The following is a 21,052-nucleotide window of genomic DNA, read 5'->3' as shown; positions in this document are numbered from 1 at the left end:
TACAGGAACAGGGGTGCATTTTCTACCTCAGCTCCTAAAAGAACTGTGGTTGCAGGTGTGGACAGACAGTGTCCCAGCTGCAACAGTTCGACTGCATGTGCATGCCAGCTTATAAGAGGACCAACGTCGGGTGTCAACCCAGTAGCCCGAAAACCAGTGGAAGTGTGCGTGAGAGCACCCATAAGCCACACTCCACATAAGGCTGGGGGTGAAATTTGTGTCACAGCAATTCAGTCCGACTCCCAGTGTGTCCAGGTGTCAGCTTTGGGCCAAGTATAAGAAAAGTTTCCAAATTGAACCATTTAGCCCAACAAAGAACCCTTTAACTAGACAGGGTTCCTCTGTGAAGACACAGAGGAGAATTTTGGAACCTTTTCTTCTGAGAGTGTAGAGGGTTCCATAACCCTCGTATTATGCTTGGGGACAATTTGACCCCATTCGGTGTTTTACATCTCTTAAAAACCAGTTAACCTTATTACTATAATACTACTATACACCTTATTGTTAGTATTAATCTTTTCATCTTGCTACTGTACGACTTTTGCTAATTTCGTGGGAGAAATTGTAAACATGCAATAAATACATATGCTATGTTTTCAAAAGTCCTGTAGCAACTTTGTATACACAGGTACTGTGTGGGGTCATTTTGACCCCAGGTTCTGCAGCCGTATTAAACACAAAGTAATAAAAGAAAGAAATACAACCTTTTTTTATTTTCTAATCTCAGATTTTTTTGTGGGTGATTCTGGTGGCCCTTCCCCATACAGGCTTCACACGTTCACCTACTTCAGACTCAGACGCTCCTCACAGATTTTATACACACTTAGGGACAAAAGGCTGGCTATTTGGGGGACACATTAAGAAGGCAACACACAAAGCCAAAGAAACCCTTATTTTGCTGAGAGTGTACCCCGTACACAGATTGCAGAAGTCACGCCTGTTCACTTACATCTTAAAAAAAAAACATAAGTAGTTCAATCTTCCATTAGCCCATGAGCGACAGGTTTGGCTTTAATGAACTTCCCCTCCCACTAATGGACCATGAAAGCAACAGGGGGAAAGCCAATAATAATCCATTTCCCGACGCCGTAATTATAGGTCTGTCCTGTTAATTAGCGATGTCTGATAGTTCTGAATTGCTGACAGCCCAGCGGGCTTTAAAACACATAGCAGAACCCTGGCACGAGGGGCACGAGGGGCATGGGGTGGGGGGGGGGGGGGGGGGGGGGGGGGGGGGGGGGCGTTAGGGTCACGATGCCATTGTCCCGCCGTTCGGGAAGAATCGACCCCCGCCGCAGATTTGGGCAGCCAATCGAATCGGAGTGGCGACTGCACTCAGGCAGTATCCGGGGTAAAAAAATATAATCATTTTAAAAACTCGCATCAATACGAACAACGAACAGTCAAAACTGCTCCACAACTCGGGGCCCTTCCCTCACTGCTCAGAGGACTTTGGAAAGACAGGAGTTCAATTTGTGAAAAAATACGTGAAATAAAACGTTTCTCCAGCCGTGCAAAAAAAAAAAACAAAACAAAAAATCCCGGCCCAGAATGCACGGCGGCACAGAAGCTCGGCGTCATAAATGCGCAGTGAACGCCCGCGGCGGGGGAAGGTGCTAGCACGGTGGAGGAAGGTGCTAGCGTGGTAAGGGAAGGCATTAGCGTAGTGGAGGAAGGCGCTAACGTGGTGGGGGAAGGGGCTAGCGCGGCGGAGGAAGGCGCTAGCGTGGCAGAGGAAGACGTTAGCACGGTGGAGGAAGGGGCTAGCACGGCGGGCCAAGGTGCTAGCGTGGCGGAGGAAGGCGCTAGCGCGGTGGGGGAAGACACTATCGCGGTGGAGGAAGGCGCTAGCATAGCAGAGGAAGGTGCTATAGAGGCGGAGGGAGGTGCTAGCGCAACTGAGAAAGGTGCTAGCGCAGCTGAGAAAGGTGCTAGCGTGGCAGAGGAAGGTGCTAGCGTGGCGGGGGAAGGCACTAGTGTAGCAGAGGAAGGCGCTAGCGTGGCGGGGGAAGGCACTAGTGTAGCAGAGGAAGGTGCTAGCGTGGCAGAGGGAGGTGCTAGCGCAGCTGAGAAAGGTGCTAGCGTGGCGGAGGAAGGTGCTAGCGCAGCTGAGAAAGGTGCTAGCGTGGCGGAGGAAGGTGCTAGCGTGGCGGAGGAAGGTGCTATAGAGGCGGAGGGAGGTGCTAGCGCAGCTGAGAAAGGTGCTAGCGTGGCAGAGGGAGGCACTAGCGCAGTAGAGGACGACGCTAGCGCAGCGGGGGAAGGCGTTAGCACTGCACTCACCGTCCACGCAGGCGGGGCGGGCGCGGGTGGTCCCGGCGATCTGGCCCCTCCGGCAGGCGCAGCGGGCCGTCTGTCGGGCGATGGTGCGCCGGGGCTGGCTGCTGTCCCGGTTCAGCATGACGATCTCGCACGTGCCCACCGCCAGCTGGCCTGCAGGGGGCGACGGAGAGCACAGGACCGCGGGTCAGCTCAGGTGCTGATGGTGGTGGTCGCCAAGGCGATGAGTGGAGAGAACGGTGAGGACACGACAATGGGGAAACCATGGGAACAGTGCAGCGAAGAGGAGCTCGAGAAGCCATCGCCCAGCGCACCGCCTCTACCTTATTCTTTTTACTTTTAGGTCCCCTTTATTACGCAGAACGAAAAATGAAATAAAATAAGACTTGTTTACAACATTTTCAAAAAACTCACTCACACACAGACACACGTGCACACAGACACCCACATGTACACAGATGAACAAGTGAAAATGAGCAAAAAAATATAAATAAAAACACAAAAAAGAAACCACTGAAAGAAACCTAACCTAACCTAAAAACATAATAAAATCACCCAAACTACACAAACACAAATCAAATCAAAAACACAATCGCAGAAAATAGATCTTCTTACCAAAACTTCAAAACAGTACTCCACATTTCCCCTCCTCATTCACCGTACATAGACATTCTCTCACTCCCCTGATCCCCCAGAAACCCTGAAGACTGTCTACCAATGTAAAAAAAAAAAAAAAAAAAAACAGTGAGAACTGAGCCAACTCGGTAAGCAGCCGCTCGTTCTCTTGGAGAGGCACGAGCCTGAGCCAGGAGGAGAGTGAGCGCGCTCTGCGCGAGCACAAAGCCCCTTGGGCTGTCTCCGCGAGAGGAAGACAGAGAGCATTTCATCCCGAAGAGCTTCATCAAAGCCAGCCAGGGAGGCCCTCCTTTAAACTGCAGCATTTATGGTTCAGACCAGTCAGTCCTCTCCCGTACTTTCCTTTCACCCCAATTTACAGCAGCCCCCCCCCTTCACCCCCTCACCCCCCATCCCCCAACCTCCCCGCCCCCCCCGACCCCCCCAAATCTTCAGAGCCCCACTACTTCACACCTCTTTCATTCTCTCTTGCCGGTGAAAAAGGCCCGAGCGATAGAGGTGGAGAGAGGTCACACCAATCTTTTTCTCGGCGTTTGTTTCCCTCCAGGCCCATTTCTGTGCTGCGCGCTCCTCGCGGTGCTTTGTAGTTCGAGACGGGCTTTTGTGCAACACGCCGCCGCCGCACAACTCTGGCACAGGAAGCCTTAATAGACACTCCATTAATATGCTAATTAATGTTTTCTGATGATAATGCACCACCAGGAAAAAAAATAAATAAATAAATGCTATCTTGTGAAACATCTTAGCTCATTTCTCCTCTCAAGATGCATCAATGCTTTCCGTAGCAAAAAAAAAGGAAATCTACACTTTGAGGAAAACGCACCACCGAAGGTTAATGGTGCTAAGGGAAAATTACAAATATATCTATTTGCTAATTAGGGAGATAAGGCTAAATGAGGTCTCTGTCTTCGGCATCTGAAAAGTCAAACGATGAAAACATGACATTCACATTTAATGGTGACTGAAAATTCTGAATACATGTTTGAGATCTGTTGTATTGTGTGATTGATCAACAAAACTGACAAATTAAAAGTAAAGGTGAAATCATTTTTTTTTTAATTCTTGATTTCTTGAAAAAGGGGAATTTATACAAACATATTGAAGCAACAATTGGCAAAAGAAAAACTGAGCAAAAATTTTAAAAGATTACTTGTTGAATCAACATAATTCAAAAGATTAGCTTAATATCTCAATGAATAAGAACATGAATGTTTAAGTAGGTTCAACGTAATCAAGACTTTAAATATGGAGGAAAGCCACATTGGTTGTACTGTAATTAAACCAGCTGTGTTAGTCTGCCAGTGATAGGCTTATAGCATCTACTTAATAAAACCCCAAGTAGAAATTACTCAAAAACTTGAATGCAAATTGTTGCCTCAATTTTTTTCGGAATAGTGGCACTTCATTAATCTTTAGAGTGTTGCCACTAGACCCGGGACACCCAAATCTGGCCCCCAAGGCCAGCAGTACTGCTGCTGGTTCTCATTCTTCCCCTCTAATCAAGGACTGATTTAAACCGGGACACCAGGTGAGTTAATTAACTAATGAATTATTTAATCAAGGCGGGAAAGAAAAGCAGGAGCGCTACTGGTCTTGAGGGCTGGATTTGTGGACCCCTGCACTAGGCACTGGCTGATGCTAGTGCGGATAGCAGAGGCTGATTAATGCTCAGACACCGGGTCCTGCTGGAATAATGACCAGCCCTTGTGCTAATGACATTCCGGGCCTGACTCACTGAGACGCAAAACCAATAACATGAGCAATGATTGGTCACGCCATTTGCTTTGCACCAATCATTGCTTGTGTTATTAGTTTGGGCGTGCTAAAAGGTTTTGCACACGCTAAATGCTCTTTCTAGTAAATCAGACCCTCAGTGCATTTTACATGCACACTGATACTCTGATCTCACTCAATATTATCATGGCAATATTACTGAAATGGTCATTTAAATGGCTTTAGGTCGTCTTTATCAGTGTAAGGTCATAATCGGTGTATTCGAAAGCCGACCAAGACGCCTGCATTTTTGCCCAAGCTTGTGATCTTTTGTTGTTGCGTGTAGATGGCATACTCTGTCTTTCGGCCTTAGTAAACTGCGGGTGTCAGATGGAAGTCGTAGATCCCACGTGAAAACAAGCATGGCAGCCGTTTACACCATTTCCGCTGAGCCTACGCCCGTTATGAAAAGAATCATGTAAATGCAGCTATTGGCATAAACTCATTACTTACACCCATGGGTACACAATAATCGAAATACTGGCATAAACTGATTATTCATTATATTATTTATTATAAGTGCATAATGAAAAACTCACATACCGCTGAAAATTAGGATCGATCCATTACAAAAAGGTCAGTGAGTTAGCGAACCGAGTTAGCTGAGTTAGCAAAACAAATTATACAAAACAATATAAATTTTAATACAGGGAAAAAAAAAAAAAAAAAAACAGTGCCAAAGAGCGAGGTGCACAGACACAAAATGAAAAACCCAGCAGCAATAAACTGATTATTATTTTCTCATAAACCGATTACTCCCATGTTGGAGTGCAAACGTAAACGTAGCCTATGCTGAACGCAGTCGCCAGTCCGTGGTCAGTAAGAGCAGACCACCGTCCTCCAGCTGCAGAGCTTAGCGGTACACACACGCGTGTGTCACGGACGCTGGCTCCGCCCACTGCAGCCACGGATACAGGGCTGGATTAGCTCCCTGTGCATTACGTTACATTACATTACAGGAATTTAGCAGACGCTCTTATCCAGAGCGACTTACACAACTTTTACATAGCATTTTACATTGTATCCATTTATACAGCTGGATATATACTGAAGCAATTCCGGTTAAGTACCTTGCTCAAGGGTACAACGGCAGTGTCCTTACCCGGGAATCGAACCTGCGACCTTTCGGTTACAAGCCCAGTTCCCTACCCACTGTGCTACACTGTGCAAGAGGCCAACAGTCCTTTATGCAGCGAGGTAAACGTGTCGCTTACGCTCAGAAATCACCGTGAGAAACATGCCCCCTGGTGACATCACGGGCAACCTCTTCAAACACCTGAGACCAGGGTGCTGTGCGGCGGTGTAGGACAATGGGCACGGAGCTGGGCTTGTAACCTGAAGGTCACAGGTTCGATTCCCAGCTAGGACACTGCCGTTGTACCCTTGAGCAAGGCGCTTAACCTGCATTGCTTCGGCGTACATCCAGCTGTATGAATGGACGCGATGTAAAACGGGACATAAGAAGTTATTTAAGTCGCTCTGGATAAGAGCCTCTGCTAAATGCCTGTAATGTAATGCCAACAGGGATTCTGGGCCCCATGAAGGGACCTCACGTTGGGCCCCCTCCACCCCAGAAAATCCTATGTCCTTATTATTTTTTGAAGACCCCTGTCAATAGTAGAAGAATCGTCCGCACATCCGACAACTGCTCAGGTGCAACCAAAGATAACTTCATTACATTGAAGGTACCTGTCAGTCAGGGCCCTTGGAATCATCCTAACTACCCCCCCACCGCTGGTCAGATAAAAATCAATAAAACCTCAGACTCAGGTCAGGTCTCCATAATCTTACAGTATGTTGAAACATTCAACAAATGTGTGCTATTTCAACAAAACCAGCACCTTGTAGTCAGGTCAGGTGTAGGTTACACCATGTGAATACTAAAGCTCACCACATCACACCACCGCTGCTGCTTTACTCTCTGAGACACTTCCCCATCCTATTTTCCTGGGGGAAACCCGGTCCAAGCTAGCACTGACATTGAATTCCCACTTTCATAAACATCACAAAATCTTTACGGCAAAATCTTTACAGCAATCAGCGTGGGAAAGCGAAGGCATAACAGCCCTTGTTTCTGTGCTGTGTGTGAGTGAAGGCACACAGAGACGACCCTCATGCCTCACCGCCCTGCTCTGACAGTCCCCCACTGCACCTCACTCAGCCATCTGTTTCAGGGAAGCAGACCGGAGGTCAGGGGTTCCACAAAAATTCACTGAGGGGACAAGAAGTCCTCAAAGTCACCTCCCTCCACAGCCCTCTTACAGCTGGGATCCTCTCCACACATCAGTAACCTTCTCAGCATTCACTCATAACAAATTTTTTTTTTTTACATAAAAAAATTTTATCACCTGAATTCATATAAGGGAATCAACCCATGGATGCCTCAACTCCACTGGCTATGCTGTTCATGCTAATTCGTCAATTAACCCTTTAAGGTGTGAGATCACAAATGTGATTAGAGTGTTCTCAACTGAACATTCTAACGCTGATGTAACAATCGCTGCTGGTAACTGAAAGCGACGGAGTTCTAGAACACTGACTTAGAATTTTGAAAAGGGCATTCCAAAAAAATAGAATAAAATAAAAACTACTCTTCAGTGGGTTAATTTAGCTATGGCCCCTCCCCTTCCACCTCCTCGCAGCACGTTTCCTGCCTGCCTCCCCGGACGGCCCTGTCATCAGATTACGGTGCCCTCTCCATGTTTTAACAGTGGAGAGATGAATAGGTTTTCTGTGATAAGCCTTAAAAATAGGATTGGTGGAGAAAGGCTGGGGGGGGGGGGGGGGGGTGGGGGTTGGGGTTGCGAGATGGACTTTTTTAATATGCCCTAAGCTAAGACAGCTATTCCATCTTGTGTGGCTGAGTTAATTGATATGACAGCTGCTCTCTGCCGTGTTCTTGAGTCAGGGCATTCGGCCTTATCTTCATTTCAGATTATGAAATTTAAACACACAGCAACAGCCACCAGGACCTGGAATTTGGTCTTCAAGCACAACAGCAGGATAACAACAGACTAAGGTTCCCTGCGGATAGAGAGGACTCTTTCTGTCTCCTTAATCTGAAAAAAGGGCCTCACATGGCATCATATACCAGCATTCATATGTGTGCACACACACACACACACACACACCTAAATATGCAAACGCATGAATACACGCGACGCATCAGACACCTAAATATGCAAACACATAAATACACGCTACACACAGACACCTAAATATGCAAACACATAAATACACGCTACACACACACCTAAATATGCAAAAACATAAATACACACTACACACAGACAGATTCAATGCGTCACTTGCAGGTAGAATCTAACCAGCAAAAATGCAGGTCCACTTGCATGTCAGCGTGTGGTACGTGTGAATCTGCATAATTGTGTACCTTCCAATTCTCCTATGTGCGGCAGTACACTGATAGTCAAAGATAATATTAATAAAGATCCTATTTGGCGAACCACACAGGAAATTAGTTTTTTTTTTTTTTTTCCATTTTGTTTCACCTGCTTCAAACATAACAGTTCCCCTGTGTTCTGCTGAAGTGCTGCGTGTGATCTAGTATCAGACTATTAATAAGTTTCAATTCAGAGAAAGAAATAATTAACATGGATCTAAAAATGATGTTTTTCTTGTTTTTTTTTAATGTATGCACAATTAAGTCAACCAAGTAATTATCTGATTCCTGGCTAACTGACGGTATCCAATGCAGAAGCGCCACACTCCAGACACCACACATGAAACCACTTTAGTAATAACTGGGGGGCAAAAAAAGTTACATAACTGACCTCTGATCTCTTTTTAATTAATCAAAAGCATTTGATGAAAAACAATCACTTTGTTGTAATTAGCGTGAGTTAATCTGAGAAGCACGACAGTAATCCCTCCGCGCCAGACAGAAGACAAAGGGTAGCAGTGCAAAGGGATCAGGTGCTGACCCTCACTGAAACCGCCATACTTGTTGAATAATGCCTGAAACACAGATTCAGGACCATTACCTGCAAGCAGGTTACCTGCAGCACACAGTGTGCACTTCAACCACAGCCATTCATCAGGCTGTTTGTACTATTATTATTTTTTTGCAATAACATAACTGGTATTTTTAGCTATGGTATTTGAATTTAGTTATCAGTGATGCGTACATGTGTGCGTGCGTGTGAGTGCGTGTGTGTGTGTGAGTGCGTGTGTGTGTATGTGCAGTGTGTGCGCGCATGTGCATGTGCATGTGTGTATATGTGTGTGCGTACACGTGTGCGTGTTCTGTCTGCATGTGTGCACGTCCATTTAGTTAGTATCTGCACTGTATGTATATATAGCAGCAGAATAATGGAATTCAACAGACAGATTGCTAGAGGCAGCCCAGCTCTCAGCCCTGGAGCGAGAGAGAGAGAGAGAGCCAGAGTAAGAGAAAGAGAGAGTGGGAGAGGCAGAGAGAGAGAGGGAGGGATATGTAGAGAAAGACAGAGAGGGAGAGAGGGAAAGAGACAGAGAGGGAGAGAGAGAAAAAGCAAACGCATCCACATCCCTGCCCTCCAGCAGCAGGGCCAGATGCCCAGGCTCTAACAGCTCGGCCATGTTGTGTTCTCTGGCTACATCTCCAGACCACATCTGCACACACACACACTGCAAACACACACACACACACTGCATACACACACACCCTCACACACACTCACACATACACACTAAACACACACTGCATACACACAGACATAGACACACAGAAACACACACACTCTCACACACACACACACACACTACACACAAACACATAGGCACACACACTCTCACTCACTACACACACACACACACACACACACACACTGCATACACACAGACACACACTCTCACACACACACACACCCACACTCTCTCTCACACACACACACACACACACACTCTCACACACACATACACACTACACACACACACACACACACTCACTATACACACACACACACTACACACACACACACACACTCTCACACACACACTACACACACACACACACTCACTACACACACACACACACACACTACACACACACACACACACTCTCACACACACACTACACACACACACACACACACACACACACACACACACACACACACACACACACACACACACTCCCATCCCCAGTCAGCTCCCGGGGCTGCGGCAGGCTCAGCAGCCAGGCGAGGCCGGAGCGGTGCGGCCCGCCCCCCCAGCAGCCCCGCGGGACGCGCTCGGGGGGCGACCGCGCCCGCCTTCCCCCGTAATTCACACGTTCCGTACGGCCACACCGCCCCGACGGCTCGGCGACAGCCAAACCAAACCAGAGGCGACCCCCCGCGCCCTACCCCGACTCGCCTGCAACGGTCTGCGGAGCGACGCGATTGCCGAGGACACACCGCGCACGCCTCCCGAGATGATGCGTGAAATAGAACAGAAAACTGGCCAATGGGACCTTCGGCAGCGCCTGAGCAACGACGCCCCTGAATCAAAGGGGAGGCGAGCCCGACCGCGTCGCCGTATTTAATAATAAAATAAAATCTTTAATTTCCTGTCCGCCGATAAGTACGAAATGCCTTTCATTGTTTTGCTGAAGGGGTCAACAAATCCCACAGCTATTCCGACCATGTGTTTTTGCAACAGTTCTCTTCTCTCCGGGGGATTCTGGAATAGCCAATAGAACCCCAGAAGCAAAGCATCTCTGTGTCCAATCAGCTTCCATTCCTTCCCACCCCCCCCCCCCCCCCCCCCCCCACGGAGTTTTCCACAAATGCAAAGTCCCACAAATCACCAAAATTAACTGGGAAAACTTTTTGAGAAGAAAAGAGTAATTGCACAACCTGGCTCAGCCGGCTACGTAATTTTGAAAAATGCTTCCTGGGGTGGGCGGAGTAGGAGTGTCCATCTCATTTGCATAAAGTGTTCCATATGCAAATGAATCTGCACAGCATTACATTACATTACATTACATTCATTTGGCAGACGCTTTTATCCAAAGCGACATACAAAAAAGTGCATTTTCATGATCGTAGACAACTGCTGAACACGGGTTCAGTAAGGTACAATTACTTATTTTGTACAGCTATTTCTACCCGAGAACAATGAACACTATTCTGGTCTAACATCTGCAAAGCCAACTAGGCAGAAGAATAAGCTACAGATATTAGCAATAAGCACAGCATATTTGGGTAGCTGAGCCCGGCTCACGAACCTCGGATCAAACCATTAAACTAGGCGTCGCACGTCAAATATGAACCAAGATTCGGCAATTACAAGGCTTATTTCTCACCTCAAATGTTTTCAAAAACGTATTTTAGTGGACAGTTTAGGTGGAAAATAAAAAAATTTACGAACAGGTCGCCGTGTTTTAAAAAGTAAAACGGACGAATTTTTGGCCAGCGCGCGCGCGCAAACTCACCTGGGCCTCACACCTCCCTGGATCACCCTGAAGGAACATTCCCACAATCCTCTGCTTTATATAGCCTAGGTGTCCGGGGACAGATCCTGGCGCGGAACCGTTCGGGTCATCAAAGTCCCAGTGAATGAGCTATGCGGTGGACAGTATTTTGAGAAAACGGCGACGATAAGTACAATGTGACTTCAAGGTGCACCCAGGGACGCCGCATCCAGTTATTTTTTTTGCCTGTGAAAAGACCTCACACCGAGCCCCACCTCCCCGGGCCACCCCATCCCTGAACTATTTTTGAGTTTTGAGGGCCCCTGTCAGTCTGGGGGCTTTGGAATCATCCAAATTTTCCCCTTCCATATGGCACCCCTGGGTGCGCCCACTGTGTCTGTCAACACGGATGTTCAGAGAGAAGAGCCAACACTGACTGTGACCCGTGACTGATATCTCTCTCTCTCTCTTTCAGAAGAGGGTACACTGTTTTCCTTTTCCTGTTCTCTCTCTTCCCCTCTCTCTCTCTCTCTCTCTCAGAAGAGGGTACAATATGTTTTCCCTTTTCCTGTTCACTCTCTTCCCCTCTCTCTCTCTCTCTCAGAAGAGGGTACAATATGTTTTCCCTTTTCCTGTTCGCTCTCTTCCTCTCTCTCTCTCTCTCTCTGAGAAGGGTACACTATGTTTCCTCCTTTCCTGTTCTCTCTCTTCCTCTCTCTCTCTCTAAGAGGAGGGTACATTATGTTTTATCTTTTCCCGCTCTTTCTCTCTGTCTCTCTCTTTCTCATGCACATGATTTTATACAATCCAATAAAATTTTGCTTCTTATGCTAACACAGGACAGCGGCTAATATCATCGATTCGATTCTGAAATTCCTTCTGTCTCGATTATAAGAAGATATATAAACAGTCAGCTTGTGAGCGGATAGGATTTTCCTGGCTGGAGCTTGGACCGCAATGGGAACATGCCGTTGAGTACAATAATCATTATTTTCTCCCGGACTTCCAAAATTGAGTGCAGCAAGTACACAACAACGGTCATTATTTCTAAGATAAAAGAAACCACATTAAAGAAGCCCCTTTTTTAATGGGACATTCCCACAAACTTACTGCAATACCTTAAAGGAGGATCTGAAAGCTTTCTAGAAAGAGTGGTGGCTATGCTACCTAATTTCGACCAGCAGGCTAGATTCATTTCGGTCAAGTGTTTTCGAATCTCAGTGAAATTCAGCCAGCCAATCAAACATTCAGGGCAAAAATTACAGAGCAAACTTGCCAAGTTCTCGATACAATGGCAATGAGGACAGCAAGTATCGGCTGGTTTGGCAGTAAAATCTAATTAGCATGTTATCGATGCCCCGTTAAAGGATAAATAGGTGGAATTGCTCTATTGATACCAAGCCGCATAGAATGTCGTCTTGCCACATATTTTCAAGTGAGCTAATTCCAAATATAGCCACAAAATCTTCCCGGGCGACGTATCGGTGTGTGAGACCCGCTTTGAGGACCGGCCTCACGCCCACACACCTTAAGCCCAGCCTCAAAAAATCTTTGCCAGTGAAATGCCACCGTGCGGACCTTTCACCTGCGCAAAGGCCGTTTGATGGTCATGTGAAAACGGCATGCATGCTACACTGCGCTACACTGCGCTACACTGCTGAACGCGCTGGGCCAGTCACGCCTGTGCCATGGCTCTGTGTGCATCATTACCCGCTTCTTTTCAGGAAAAACAGCCAACCATTGCTTGTGCAACACCTGCGGAGCTGGTCATTCAGAGAGGTGCCACCTCCTCTGGGACGGTCACGCACCCTGCTGCTGACCCTACACAGACCCCCCCCCACACACACGCACACACACACACACACACAGGCAGGCAAACACACACACACACACACACAGGCAGGCAAACACACACACACACACACACACACACACACACATGCACACACACAGGCAGGTACACACACACACACACACATGCACACACACACACACATGCACACACACATACCACGCACACATTCGTTCACTATAATTGCTGTAAGCACAGGGGTGTAAGTACTCCGCTAATATTGATGTGATTGCTCTTGCATGCGGTAATAACCCAGCAGGCAGGAGCGTTTCACTTAGGAATAACAGGAAGTACTAAACGGCAGAGAAAAATGAATTAACCTGCGTTATACAGCTTCTGCCGTTTTAGCCATCCATCAAAGCCTCGTTTTGAAACCAGAGCCGTAAGTGCTCGCACGCGTGGGATACCTGCGCAGAGACGGAACAGGAAGTCGTCGAAACCCACCCGAACTACCTGGAATTGCCGCAAACATAATTATCCGGATTTCGTGTGTTTATGAAATAATAAGAATCCAGAAAGGAGCGGGGGGACAATTTAATCGAGTGGTGGGCAGATGAACATATCCATTATGCATGAGCCTCCATCTGAAAGGTTTGCTTGTGTTTAAAACAGGAAATGTACCCTTACTGTGCAATTTTGCAAAAAACCTTCAAGGAAAACAGGCACACAGACACACATGCACGCACGCACACACACACACACACACACACGCGCGCACGCACACACACACACACACAATACGTAATAATGAATGCAGAAGGAATCAGCTAAATGGCAGCACTTAAGATCGTGATGGTGGTGATTGAATGGTGAGACCCATTGTAAAACCAACATGATAAATCCACTTAATACTAGTTTTACAGTTACAAGTACAACATACTACTGCATAAAACAACATAGCAATTTCAGCATGCCGTCAATAAATATTAATTACTTTTTACAGTCGTATGTAATTCTAGTTTTACAGTTACAAATACAACATGTATGAAATAACTTTGCGTCAATAAAGTCTTAGGTTTTCATGTTAACAGAGTACTATTACTAACAGACTGTCTGTCCACTGGCACCAGGGAAAACATCCAAACGTACAGCAATTATAACATGACTAGAAGACATACCGCATAAGCAAAAAGATAACAAAATGCTTAAAGGCACTTATGCCAATGAGAAATGAAAGACTGAAAAGAGTTTGAACAACAGCACAACTGCAACTACTGACCTGAAACAGGCTATAGCATGACAGCTTTTAAATTTGAGCATCTCCAGGACTCTTCCAAAATGGTTTTGGAGGTAGAAACGAAATTTATTTGACAGTTCACTGGTCACAAAATATAATCTAATAAAATATCCCATTCCATCACCCACGATAGCAACATATCTTAATTCACTTGATTTAATTCACAAATAGACCAATCAAACAAGTAAACCATGCCCATACCTTACGTTACATTAGATGGCGACATGCGCTCAAGGGCTAATATTGTACGGTATATAAGAATGTTTTATATTTTCCTGGTGTGCACAAGAGAGATCAGTTAGGGGGAAAAAAATTCACAGAATTACATGCACTGGCATATAATCATAATACAATATAGTTTTCAAAACTAAATGAGTTGGCACTGAGAAAATAGAAAATAAAAAACCCTAGACAAATTTAACGTTAGCTCTGATACATTACCTTGGAGTTAATTCAGGTAATCCTGACTAAATCCAAGACTGACCAAGGGGAGCAACTCAACTGAATCCAGGTCTTAATTGCCAGGATTTTCTCTATCCTTGCTGATATAAAGCCAGAAATTAACTTTTTCTTTTTTTTTTAGTTAAGATTTAAAGCCCGCCCTGAGTGCAGGGAGGAGTACAGTGGATTCCCAGCCACAATTTAATGACAATTTACAAATGGGGGAGCGTGGGGGGGGGGGGGGGGGGTAATTTCAGAACTGGTAAGCCAGTAGTCAGCGTCCGACTGGGAACAGTGCTGCTGAGAACGTGAATTGATTTGAGGGATTGAGCCGCATCTAATGTATCCCTAAATTTGTCCCTTGTAAGGTTCAACCAAACTAAACCGAAATATCGTGCACATTACAGAAACAAAGACTGACCACACAAAGTGTACTGAGCCTAAAGATAAAACTTTGCGCAAAGAAGAATAGCTGGACAGTTGAAATTAAGGGTGACTTGGATTAGGCTATATATCAGTGAATTAGTTTCAGCTAGATTGCTTGAATGTTTGCCACAACAGCAAGAGCTTGCAGAGAACTGAAAGCGTTGTTCTCACCATTAGACCAATGGGAGGACTTCACCATTCAACCTCGTCCAATCAAATGCTGCTGAAAAACGGTGAAACACTTAGCCTCGGTCACTTGTTCGCCACAAAGGACACGGGTACTTCCTGCTGCAATTTTCTCATCGGTGTCTCTAAAATGACAGGAGCGTGTGCAACGGATACGGCTTTTGTGTTCAAATAAAACTTCACTTGATTGTCAAAGGCTGACAATAAAAAGGACATGTCACTAAACCCAATGCGCTTTCTGGGCCAAGTTGCTTCGGCAATTTTAGATATCAAACTGCAAACCGAGACCCAAGCTTAAAAAAATCTGACTTGGCAATAGCTATATTCATCTTCTTCAGTGAGAATCCAGCTAAGCAGCTACGTTGACAGTGGACATAGGTGAACTTTCAGGAAGCAAGAAACAGGACGTGGAGCATATCCCTTTGAAGAGCAGGTTTTTGGACTGCTTTTTTTTTCTCAGTGTTCTAGAACTCCATCGCTTTCAGTTACCAGAAGTGACTGTTACATCAGCCTTAGAATGTTCAGTTAAGAGAATTCTAATCACATATTGTGATCACATGTGATCTTACACCTATGAAGAGTGAATGATTTCTCTAAAAATCAAGCCAATGAAAAGCTCTTCAGAATACTGCAAAGTAGTTACCCTACATGTCTGAATGAATTTGGTCACACGGCCTCCTGCCAATCATCCAATCACAGGGGTGCGGAACCGTGGTAAAAGTCATATGCATCCGACTTTAGCTTACTGCCGTCAACAAACAGATGTCATCAAAAGTGTAGCTAATCGCCACAGGCTCAACTAATTAAATTCTGCATTAAAATCTAATCTCATTATCCAAGGGTTTCCCAGTCGTTAAATGTTTCTTTTTTTTTTTTCTCTCAGGTGTTAAGCCTTACAGGTTTTCCCGGACGAAGGGAAAACCTGTGCGAGTACTCAACATGCTGTAAACATCTGCCAGGTTACGCAGTAGAGGCAGAAACTCAGGGGATCTTCAAGGCCAGGCCTGATACGCTGTTAGATACTATCTAGTCTGTAGGTACAATTTAGTCAGGAAAATGGTGAGCATTGTTTGGCTGAATGGCCTGTTTTTGTCATTTTGTTATGCTACGTTATCTATTTCATGCAGTCTCGTTGAGCAGAGAAAACTAATTTTAGCAAAACACATTTTCTTTTTCCATGATGAACTACTATATGTGGGGCTCTCTCAGCATAACACACCGCAGCATTTCGTTGATCTGCAAATTTACAAATGTTAAAACGTAATGGATACATATTTTACACTTCTCATTTCCTCCATAACTCCCAAAGTGTGAGCAGAATCATCATTATTCCGGAATCACATGAAAGATCGCAACATGCACAAAGAAAAGTATAATTCCAGATTTTCCAGTGCACATTAAAGTCTTTAGTAAATCTTCAGTAGGATCTTAATGCTGATAGAAAATACAGACTTTAAAAGTGGCGCACCAGGATGCTGGGGACAAATAAGGCTACTACAGTACATAACAGTTGGACCCCATACCCAATACACATTACATTACATTACATTACAGGCATTTAGCAGACCCTCTTATCCAGAGCGACTTACACAACTTTTATCCATTTACACAGCTGGATATATACTGAAGAAATGCAGGTTAAGGTAAATGCAGGCTCAAGAGTACAACGGCAGGGTCCTAGCAGGGACTTGAACCTGGGACCTTCAGGTTACAAGACCAACTCCTTACCCATTATACTACACTGCCGCCCCATACACTGCTCAAAGCCTGCTGTACCTCTCTCTCTCTCAGCCTCTGCTGGTTCAGATCGTCCACTCATCTCTGAACTCCGGCATTGTACCTCACAACCTCAAGGTAGCAGCAGTCATACCTATTCTTAAAAAAAAAACAAACAAACAAAAAAAACCCAAACAGTTGCTGACCCAGAAAATCTCAGTAACTTCCGACACATTTCAAACCATCTGTTCCAGGCTAAAGTTCTTGAGCGTGAGGTTGCCTCTCAGCTTCAGGACTACCTCACCTCTGATTATATTTTTTAAAACCCTTACAGTCTGGTTTCCGCCCAGACCACAGCACAGAGGCAGCCTTACTTCACCAACAATCGCCTCCTTGCAGCTGACTCTGACCTGATTAGCATTTAATCTTACGTGACCTGAAAGTTGCCTTTGACACAATCTCCCATCACATCCTCCGGCAAAGGTTAGCTAGCCTTGGCGTCACAGGTCTCGCAATTCACTGGTTTACATCCTATCTGTCTGACAGGCAACACTAAAGGTGTCCCCCAAGGTTCGGTGCTGGGTCCTATACTTTTCATCACTCGTTGCTCAGATCATGCGACGTCACGCCATCAGTTTTCACTGTTGCGCCTGTTACTCTCTCTCACTAATGACCCACAACTTTCCACATCTCAACAGAAACCAAAACCAAGACCAAAACCATGCATGCAAAACCACAATTTCCCTCTCCCTGTTTCTGCTCAAATCAAGAGCCTTGGTGTCATTCTGGACTCTGCAATTTCCTTTGAACCACACAAAGAAAATCACCAAAACTGCCTTTTGCCACCTCCAAACTCAGAACCTCTCTCATTTATTCCAACACAGAAACTCTAACCCATGCACTTGTAACATTCCGGATGGATTATCGTAATTCACAGGTATCCCATAAAGAGATCCACTTCATGATTTTCTGTGGAAACTAACATCTTTGTTTTTTGTTCATCCCCTGTACTGTGTGTCTTATCCTGATGTCCCTGTAAAGTGATCTCAGGTGTCCTGAAAGGTGCTTTATAAATAAAAATGTATTATTATTATTATAAATAGGTCTTAAATGAACAAAGCACTCATAAAGCATAAGCATATCCATAAAACTGGATACAAATGGTCCTCAAACCTCTTTAACTCTCCCAGAGTTTTAAAAAAATGTATTTATTTAATTATTTATTACTCCTTTCAGTGCCCTGTCAATGAAAATGCTATTCTTATTACATTTAAGGCACCGCTTTTTGTTCAGTGGTCTCCTTGACATTTGTAACTATGGTAACTACCCTAGCCGAAGAGCGTGTCATCTTCTTGTGGGTGTGAAAAGGAAGGCTAATGTGCCATCCATTTACTTAAAACAAAAATCTCATCTCCAGTTTCAGAAAAAACTCTCATTCTTCACAAAAACAAACTTCATAAGGAAACGAAGGGGGGGGGGGGGGGGGGGGGGGCGCACCGTAAGACGAGAGGGCGGCAATGTTTCATTATTACAAAATGCCAGTAAATTTTGGGTTTTGATGCAAGGGAAGTAAAATTAGTGAAATGTGTATTTATTCTGTGTTGAACAAAAAGATTAGATCCTTCATTAAATTTCTGTCAGGTGTTTTGGAGTGAAGTGGTCTATCTGACTAGGGGACGCACATGCATGAAGTCACGATTAAATCTTGTGCAAACAGAGAAGAACTGGGTGCAATTTTAGATTTCCATCAGACCTTATATACAATGCTGTCATTCTGCTCAAAATAACATATTGAAAATGATACAAAGGTATCACAATATCCCCTCAATAAAGTTGTATATAGTATATAGTATATCCCCACAATGGGTTACCTTGGGAACCTAGAACTATAAGAAAACGCTTTCACAACACCAAAGTGAAGCTTGGCCGAAAAAGCAAAAATTTACAAACGCTGCTCAGAGCAGGAGCCATAAAGGAAGCTCTTCAGGTGTGCTGTTAAATTCAAATGCACCCTAACAGCACAGTTAACTTCCCTTGAAAAGCACTATTCCACATTTCAAAAAGTTAGCTTCTCAAAATGAAAATCTGACTCAAAGCTGAGGCGGTGTCATTGTGTCAGCTGGGACTGTACTTCACTATCGCATGCACACACACACACACACACACACACGCACACAGCTAAAAGAGGGAGTCATCCGGCAGGCTGAAAATAATTCTGCTCTTCTTTGCCTGAGCGGATGTCCACCGAGACAGACATACAGCGTTCTCGTAGACAGGCACAACAGACGCTACAGAGGTTGAGACGTATGACTGAAACTCTACCACTGGCATGTTATTACTGCTCTCCCCAACCATCCCCTTCGGTTGTAAGATAATAGGCTCTCATAGCACTGATCAGTTCTGCTGCTACATGGACCTGAAGTGCCCAGCAGCTGTGGGTTTTTGAAAAACACCCCCCTCAAATTAACAATAGCTGAGACTCGAAGAAAAGGCTCTTCTGCAGAGTAGCTAAGACGAGAGCAGGAATCATCTTTTACATTTTTTTTTTTTTTTTTTTTTTTAAAGCACAACCCAACAAGCCGCAGTCTACCAATGCGCACTCTTTCCCCGTCCACTTAAATTTTCTTCAGCTCCGATGGTGAGAACAGCAGAGCACACCCCAGGAGCTGCAGAAACTTCATACATACACCATCTCCATAGCTCCCAGGCCTGACCGTAACCCAGGCAACAATAACAACAAAAACAACAAAAAAAAAAGCAGTTAGCAGTTCGTCCCCAACATTCTACCCCTTGGTCTCAATGACCGATAAGATCAGCATCTTTCCTTGCACAAACGGCTCTTTGGCGAGGTGTACAAGAAATGTGTCTCCTCGAAAACAGGCCACCCCTGGGGCGGCAGGAACTTCATACATTACATTACACCACAGGCATTCATCAGATGCTCTCATCCAGAGTGCCTTGCACAACTTTCACATAGCATTGCATCCATTCATACAACCGGAAATATTCGCTGAAGCAGTGCAGGTTAGGTACCTTGCTCAAGGGTACAACGGCATTGTCCTACCTCCTCGAAAACAGGAGCAGCTTTGGTTTGCCCATCACTGGGGTACACAGGACAAAGATGTGATCCCTCTTGATCTCTCCCATTACCATGACGATAAGCAGGAAAATGTCTATTGAGCGGGCCCATTGTACCTTTCCATAAACATACTCGTGCATACAAAACGCCGGCGATGAAATCGATGCTCTCATACATACGAACCACTTCTGAAAACCCCAGGCTCTGTCACGTCCTTCGAAATGCAATGACCGTTATTCAGTATTCAGCGATGACCAAAAATAAGCCCAGGACAGAATAAAACAACCCCAGGATAAGTAATAAGATAACCCAAGGATAGCATCTTTCATTTTACGATCTGTCTAGAAAAATAAATGCCACGATAATATGCTCAATATCTTTGTCTCTCTCTCTCTGACATATTTCCACCGCAAGAATACTGTCGAACCAGAAAGAAGGACAGAGTCTATGACTAAGCAGTATACGGCAGACACAAAACTCATCTTCAGGGAGCCGTGAAATATGAGCTCTCATGCATCAAAATGGATTTTTTCTTAAAAACCTTTTCATTTTTTTCCATAAACATTCCTTGTGTTTTATAGCTTCATTACCGACTGTGGCAGGAGTGGTAGTTTCGCTGAATTTATGACAAAGGTCACGATCATAAACATGCTCCTAAAAAAAAAATAATAATAATAATAATAATAATTCCCCACGCTCCTCAGCATTCAGGCAGAAACTGCAGTTTCAAATTTCTCTCTCCTTCCAAAACATTTCTCCCTCCTCCTTTCCAGCAAGGCACGCATTTCCCCTTAATTTAATCTCAGCTACTCTTCTTCTAATTTTAGTTGCTGTGGTAACCACAGAACAAGGGTTACCTGGGAGTTAAGAGACCTGTTTGGGCTTGAAGGACACCCAAACTATCGCTGACCCCATAACATTGAAACCGTTCCCTTTTAGCTCATAAGGATACATATCTGTTTTCCCTCCAAGTCTATTTCTACTTTTTTCTGAAATATTTGAAGATGCAAGTTTCATATACCCTAGTATTGA

General features: G+C 44.9%; 1 protein-coding gene across 7 annotated transcripts in view; it reads right to left on the bottom strand.

Moving 5' to 3' along the window:
• Positions 1-21,052, bottom strand: part of tafa5l (TAFA chemokine like family member 5, like) — a 62,607-nt gene that overhangs the window by 31,839 nt on the left and 9,716 nt on the right. For all 7 annotated transcript variants that reach the window (XM_035380888.1, XM_035380884.1, XM_035380883.1 and 4 more), the window contains exon 3: positions 2,284-2,433. In XM_035380888.1, coding sequence (XP_035236779.1) covers positions 2,284-2,433 — 150 coding nt within the window. The remainder of the gene's footprint in view (positions 1-2,283; positions 2,434-21,052) is intronic.

This window comes from Anguilla anguilla, chromosome 11 (assembly GCF_013347855.1).
Source record: "Anguilla anguilla isolate fAngAng1 chromosome 11, fAngAng1.pri, whole genome shotgun sequence".
In the NCBI taxonomy this organism is placed as follows: Eukaryota; Metazoa; Chordata; class Actinopteri; order Anguilliformes; family Anguillidae; genus Anguilla; species Anguilla anguilla.
This window is presented reverse-complemented; position numbering and strand designations above follow the sequence as displayed.